The sequence below is a fragment of the Mastomys coucha genome, unplaced genomic scaffold, assembly GCF_008632895.1.
Source record: "Mastomys coucha isolate ucsf_1 unplaced genomic scaffold, UCSF_Mcou_1 pScaffold15, whole genome shotgun sequence".
NCBI lineage: Eukaryota > Metazoa > Chordata > Mammalia > Rodentia > Muridae > Mastomys > Mastomys coucha.
The window spans coordinates 107,494,770-107,502,430 of record NW_022196897.1 but is presented as its reverse complement, the minus strand read 5'-3'; the positions used below and the strand labels follow the sequence as shown (position 1 = coordinate 107,502,430).

Genomic DNA, 7,661 nt, shown 5'->3' with positions numbered 1-7,661 from the left:
GAGAGAGAGAGAGAGAGAGAGAGAGAGAGAGATCTGAGTAATGAGTTAATCAGATATACCATGTCAAAAATTTAAAATAAATATGGTCAACCCAGTGCAAATCAGCTATTCAGTCCCATAGCAACTCTTGGGGCTACAGATAAAACAAACTTTACTTTAGATAATGCCTGTTTCTGGGCAGGTGAGATGGTTCAGTAAGTAAACCTGCTGCCAAGCCTGGTTACCCAAGTTCAGTCTTGGGGTCCACATAGTACAGAGAACCAACTCCTCAGGATTGTGACCTCTGGTCTCCACATGTACACTGTGGTACATGATTCCATACACCTATGTCATGAGTCAGTAGGTACATATACACAACAGTGATAGGTAAAATTTAAATACACAGCAAAAACTTCATGAAACATTTACCACGCTGGACCATGAAATTTGGGGAAAGCTGAATCCGTACTCCTAAATCATGGTGACTCACATGCAGCTACAATAAATAAGCTTTTATCCTCTGTGAGGTGAGAGCTGTTTCTTGTGTTGACACCAGCCTCTAAGAAGGCCTTATTAACTGAGTGATCCCCACCTCTTTGTATTCACAAACTCATGTAGTTCCTGAGCACTTCTTACTTGGGCTGGCCTATGTGTTGGCATGCCACTTTTGAGAAGGACTTCTGTCTTGGATGAGACAGGGTTTCTCTGTGTAACCCTAGCTGTCCTGGAACTCCTCTGTAGATCAGGTTGGTCTCAAACTCAAAGATCTGCCTGCCTCTGCCTCCCAAGTGCTGGGATATTTTTCCATTACTTTTGGACCTCTTACTTGGAGAGAAACAAGCTACAATGTTTTAAATACACTTTATGAAAACCCTCATGTGGGGAGCTGGAGAGATTGCTCAATGGCTAAAGATATTGGCTGCTCTCACAAAGGACCCAAGATTGGTTCTCAGTGCCCACATCGTGGCTCACAACTGTCTAAAAGTCTGATAGCCTCCTCTTGTCTTTGGAGATACCAAGCACATGGGCAAATATGCAGACAAAATACCCATGTGCATTTTTTGTAAAAAAAAAAAAAAAAAAAGTCCATGTAAATAAATAAGTGTTTTGCCAAGATCAGTGAGGACCTAAGGATCCTTACTAAGGATCAAGCCCAGGCTTTGTGCAAACATTAGCACCTGAGTTGCAAGCCCAGGTCCCTAGGTTTGTTTTGTTCTTTGTTTTGTCTTTTTTTTTTTTTTTTTGAGATAGATTCTCAACACTGGAGTTAAAATGGCTAGTAACTCACTTTGTAACCCAGGCTACAAATTCACAGCACTCCTCTTGCTCAGCCTCCAAATGCTTGTATTTACAGAAACTAGTACCCACATCAGCTACATGGCCACTGTTTTAAATTGCTAATTTCTGAAAAGATTTGCTACTTACCAATAGGTATGGAAATAGTACATATTTTTGATTCTCAATTTAATTAATGGAATTTTCTTGCCACTAAGGTATTTAAGTTGGTAGTGATTCTTTTCTCTACTTATCACATAGGTAACTTATCAATTAGACTATCTTATTGTGGACTATAGTAACTGATATCAAACTGAGGAGATGATAAAGAGCAACTTAAAAAAACCACTCTTTTGGGGGCCACTTGACAGAGTCTGGGGATATTTATTTTTGGTTGTCACAGTTAGAGGAAGAAGCTGTCTGGTTGGTACCTAGTGGGAAATATCTTACAACTGTGCTCAAGGCAGACACTCATCCATCTCTGCCCAGAGAACAACTTGGCCAGCCATGCCCAAGCTGAGAAGCCCTGCTCTAACACAAAGCTCCAGCTTGTGTTTTCTATAACTAAAGACCTCAATTCATGCTATTTTTAGAAACCTAACAGTCACTGAACTTAACTCTTTTAAAGGAGGAAGAGACAAACAGTAATAATGTTACTAAAGTTGTTAGGTCCAGAGCCTAGACTCTGGCAGCCCTAGTAGGCCAGGCAGGGTCACTGCCCTCAATAGACCAACTGAAGAGACCTGGTGGTATAATGAGCTTAATGAAAAGTGTCTAGCTTGGGTTTTAAGAGGAATAGTACACTATCCTTTGAAATAAGGAAGTTATTAAATGTGACAATGAAATGTTAAAATCTGGCTCATGCTTGGACCACAAGACTTCGCAGTAGCCTCCCATTTTCAGTACTGACCCACATCCTTCTGAAATGCTGTCTCTCAATCCCTGGCTACCACGGTGCTATGGTCTCTCACCTGGGAAGGTGAGCAGATATCTGGGGATGGTTATATATCCTGCTTACTATCCATTCCCCTGCCTCTTGCCTGGAAATTAGAGAACAGCTAGCTGCAGGTGTCTGTGAACCTTTCCCACCCCCAACAAATATAAAAAGAGATCCACTTTGGGGCTGGCGAGATGGCTCAGCAGGTAAGAGCACTGATTGCTCTTCCTAAAGTCCTGAGTTCGGATCCCAGCAACCACATGGTGGCTCATAACCACCCATAATGAGATCGGACTCCCTCTTCTGGTGCGTCTGAAGACAGCTGCAGAAAATTACGCCGGATTGAGCGGGCTGGAGCGAGCGGGGCCAGCAGAGGTCCTGAGATCAACAGCAGCCACACATGATGGCTCACAGTCATCTGGACAGCTACAGTGTACTCATACACACAAAAATGAAACAAAAATAAATCTTTAAAAAAAAAAAAAAAAAAGAGAGCCACTTTTGCCATGCTGTCTGTCTCTGGTACTGGGGCCCTGAACTGCTCCAGAGCCTTCTCATGCTGTTGTCTGTTTGTCTGTCTGTATGTCTCTCTATGACAATAACTTTTCTAATAAAACCATAGTCTCCTGTAATCCATCTAGCATATCTCTTGCACCACCCCAAGCTGAAACCTTTTGTTAGAAGAACTATTAACACCATAAACAGAAGGACATGCAGCAGCATGGTGAGGGCTCTGAGCAGAGTTCAAATCTCTAAGGTAGTGAGGTCCCTTCCTCGAGGTCTCAGAGGAAAGCAAAGGCTTCATCTTATGTGGTTGGTGAGCAGTCACAGAAAGAACCCATCTGTCTCTGGCTCCATGGAGAGCCCGATTCTAGGCAAGTACAAGGCCCTAGGTCGAACCTCCAGTATTCCAAACACAAAACCAAAAGAACTGATGATGCCTGAATGTCAGAAATAAATGGCAACTGTCTCATGCAAGCAAGAGCAAGCCTCCCTCCTACCTAGAGACCCCTGTATGGACACAGAAACCATGAAGGCCATGTTTGGTCCATTCTGCAGGGCACTGTCTGAGCAGATGAATGACACCTCTTCTATCACCATGGTACAAGAAGAAGTTCTGCTCAGTAAAGCTCTGTTCTACCCAGTCTCCTTGCTTCTTCCCTCGCTGAGGTTACCCTAGTCGTTACTTCAGTTTACCTGTCACCATGTTGTTCACTGGATAATTCTGAAGAGGGAAGCACACCTGCTTTTCTATAACCGGAGTCCTTATGAAGTGATTCTCTGTACTATAAAAATAAAGCATTCAGAAAACCACATTGATATTTGATTTTTAAATTTATATTACAAATGAGAACTAATGTCAGACAATGTATATAATAATTTAATACTTCTTTAATTAGGTCTTATTCTTTTTTAATTTATTTTTTATTAGATATTTTCTTTATTTGTATTTCCAATGATATACTCTTTCCCAGTTTCCTCTCTGAAAAAAAAAACAAAACAAAAAACTATTCTCCCCTCCCCTGTTCACCAACCCAGGTCTTATTCTTAGTTTACAAAAAATGTTAATTATGAGCTTTTGTGTGTGTGTGTGTGTGTGTGTGTGTGTGTGTGTGTGTGTATGTGTGTGTGTGTGTGTGTGTGTGTGAAACTAAGAAAGTCTAGGTCACATATAGCTATTTCTGGTTTTCTTAGCTACTTTACAAATTAAACAATTATTGAATATACAGAGGCCTGGGTCATCTCAATAATCCCCAAAGCACAATAATAATTTATAATAGGGCTAGGACTATGTCTCAGTGGTAAGGCATTTGCCTAGCATCTATGAGTCTGAGTTTAATCCTAGTATTGTAAAAATGTAAAATAATTTATTAGACACATACATAGCCAGCACATATGTATACACATATACCATCGTACATATGCCAGAGAAAAGCACAGTGGACTCTATAAATGGTCACAGGACTTGCGTTCTTCAGTACTCAGATAATTGAGACTATTAACTAACACAGTACTCCAGACGTCAGTTTTTTATTTTTTTTTTTATAAAAAATAAAAAAACAAGGTGGGGAAACCACAAAGTACAATGAGATTTTGAAGTAACTTCTGACTTAAAGAAATAAAGTTTGCCTTAGATTATGGGCCTGCCTGCATATTTAAGACAAGACAGCAGCTTAGAAGAAATCAGACCACACCTCCCTTCCCTGATAATCTGTCCTCTGAGGTAAAGAACTGACAGACTCTGCACTGTGACACGAGCCAGACTGCTCCCCTTTACTGTAAGGAAGAAGATGGAGCATGGAACAAACGGCTCTGATGCCTCCCTGCAATTGGCTCCAAGCTATGGCTCCCCACAGCTTCATGCAAAGGATTTCTGACTTTTTTTTTCATGACAGGGTTTCTCTGTATAGCCCTGGCTGTCCTGGAACTCACTCACAAGGCTGGCCTCGAACTCAGAAATCCGCCTGCCTCTGCCTCCCAAGTGCTGGGATTAAAGGTGTGTGCCACTACTGCCCAGCTGGATTTCTGACTCTTTCTCTCCTTCACTCTCCTCTGTCACATGCTGGAGACAACCAGCTGTTACTTATGTGAAGCTCCTCCCAGGTTTAAAGGAAAGCATCCTGTCCTTTAAGGTCCTGTTATGTTGTCTCTGATGCTCTAACCGCCTCCATTGCTCTACCTCAAGTTGCCTCATGCTGCCTCTGGTGTGGTGCTCTGTCCCTCATAATGCTTTCCCACTCAAGCTGACCATTCCCCATCATGGTTGTAAGGCTCTCCCTCCTAAGAAAGCTCACTGCTGCAGGGTGATCTCCAGTTTACTCCTTTTCTGAATTTATAGCTTTGGTTTCTAATAGTCAGCCCTAACATTGAGGTATAACATTAAATAATGTTTTCAATCTTATCAGAAATTATTGATAGAATATTAAATGCAAAGCAAGAGACTTCCAGATGACCTCAGCTCTACAAATTGTGTATCTTCTTGTACGACAGGAAAGACATAGGCTAATGAGTAGAATTATTTTTAATTTAAATTTCTTTTATTCTTTTTTATATGTCTTATTTTCATGAATTAAATGGATTTACATTTTTTTGGCATTTTTGAAATAGGGTCTCATAAAGCCCAGGTTAGCCTCAAACTAGCTACATAACTGAGGATAACCTTGACTTTTCATCCTGCCTTCACCTCCAGGGTGCTATGATTACAGGCATGCATTGTAGGTCTGGTTTATGCAGTGCTAGGGATCAGACCCAAAGCCCACACACACTTGATAATCACTCTAACAGCTGAACTTCATCTTTAGCCTGCTACATTTATTTTAAAACAACATAAAAATTTAAAGTATATGTGACTTTAAAATTTGAGGACCATTTGGGAAGAGGAAAATAGCACAGTGGTTGAGAGTTTGGACTTCAGATCTAGATATGGTTTCAAATTCAGCTGTTCTTTTTTAATAAAACTGAATGAATTATTTAGCTCTCTAGATTTATATTCTCAATTGTAAAATGAATGGGGCTCATTGCATATATAAGCTGTGAGAACCAAATGAAATATTGTGAACCAGCAGGCACAATGGTGCATGCCTTTAATCCCAGCACTTGGGAGGCAGAGGCAGGTGGGCCTCTGTGAGCTCAAGGCCAACCTGGTATACTTTCAGAAAGTAGTGCTTCACGCAGGTAGTTCAGGATGTAGTCTACTTATGTTCATATTGCGCCATCTGGTGGTTCCATAAAGACAAGGCTCTACAATGGAGGTCTGCAGCATAGCAGGATAGGGCTGCCGGAACACATGAATGCACAGTGGCTATCACTACATGCATAGGACTTTTACAAAATCAAGCCAGCCAAAATCCAAGATGAGCATCCAAGATGAAGCCCTGGCTCTAGCTGAGAAGCTGTTGCCATGGATGGCTGCCATAAGAGGGAGGATTTCATCAGGGATGCAGTCCCTGAAAGGTTGCCAGTGCTGCCAGTGCACACTAAGCAGACACAGCAGGATTTTAAAAGGACCAGATGCAGTGGAACACATCTGTAATCCCAGTGTGAGGAGGCAGAGGCAGGAGGAGAATCTCTGTCAGTTTGAAGCCATCCTAGTCTACATAGTAAGTTCCAGGACAGCCAAGACTTTACAGAGAGAATACATGAAATTGGGAGGGGATTAAGGAGTCAGAGGGAGCCGGGCAATGGTGGTGCACGTCTTTAATCCCAACACTTGGGAGGCAGAGGCAGGCGGATTTCTGAGTTCGAGGCCAGCCTGGTCTACAGAGTGAGTTCCAGGACAGCCAAGGCTACGCAGAGAAACCCTGTCTCAAAAAAACCAAAAACCAAAACCAAAACAAAAACAAAAACAAAAAGGAGTCAAGAGGGAAGGGAAGTCAGGTGGATTTGATCTTAAAAATGCATATGCATTTCACACTATGAAATTCTTAATTAAAAAAAGAAAATTAAAAAATAAAAAGCAGAATCCAGGGTATATTCACATAATTAAACTTTGTTGTTTTTTTTTCTTTAACAGTGCCTCCCCATGCAGCCTAAGCAACCCAGGCTAGCCTGGTGCTCATTTTAATCCTCTAATGCCAAGACTGCAGCAGAAATGCACCATGCCCAGCATGTTGTCATGTATGCTATGTGTTTGCGTGTTACTGTGTGTGCACGCATATGTGAGCATGCATGTGGAGGCCAGAAGCTGATCGACATTATGTGACTCATCAATATTTCATCATCTTTTTAATTATTATTTATTTTTATTTTATGCACATGAGTACTTTGCCTGTATGTATGCATGTATGTATGTATGTATGTATGTATGTATGTATGTATGTATGTGTGCATGCACACCACATGTGTGCCTGGAACTCTTGGAGGTCAGAAGAGAGTGCTGGATCCCCTGAAACTGGAGTGACTGACAGTTGAGCCACCATGTGGTGCTGAAACCAAACCCAGAGCCTCTGTAAGAGCAAAAAGTTCCCTTAACCAGTGAGCCATCAGTCAAGACTCACTTCTTTTCTTTTTTTGTAAAAGTTTGTATGACTTTGAACAAATTAATCTTTTTAATCTTAGATCTCTTTGTCTATACATAAGAATAGTGATAATGATAATGTCACAGAGGAACTGTGAAAGTAAGATAAATACATAAGCAAGCTCAAAGTTTCTTCATTCACTTTGAACAGCAATGACACATAGTAACCAATACCTTTTGGACAGTTTTTGTTTGTGTTTTGTTGTTGGTCCAATGTTTTCCTTTTCACTTGATGTCATTCTGTCATTCTGTAAATTGCAAAAGAAATCACAGTTTAAAAATTTAGCAACTAAAAAGAAAAAGAGAAAAAAGTATTAAAGCAATTTAAGAAGCAAAAAAAATCAGCAACTAATTATCTAGTCAGTAATTTTAAATTAAGTTAAAATATATGTCAAAATTATTTAAATTTATTGTTTTATTTCTAGTCATAGTAACATGGTAGGCAAATTTATG

General features: G+C 40.6%; 1 protein-coding gene across 1 annotated transcript in view; it reads right to left on the bottom strand.

Annotated features, from left to right (window-relative positions):
- The window catches only part of Terb2 (telomere repeat binding bouquet formation protein 2), a 20,568-nt gene that overhangs the window by 5,197 nt on the left and 7,710 nt on the right, over window positions 1-7,661 (bottom strand). Inside the window, exons 5-6 of the mRNA XM_031371698.1 lie at window positions 7,383-7,456; window positions 3,389-3,477 (exon numbers count right to left, since the gene is read on the bottom strand). Of these exons, the coding sequence (XP_031227558.1) occupies window positions 3,389-3,477; window positions 7,383-7,456 (163 nt within the window). The remainder of the gene's footprint in view (window positions 1-3,388; window positions 3,478-7,382; window positions 7,457-7,661) is intronic.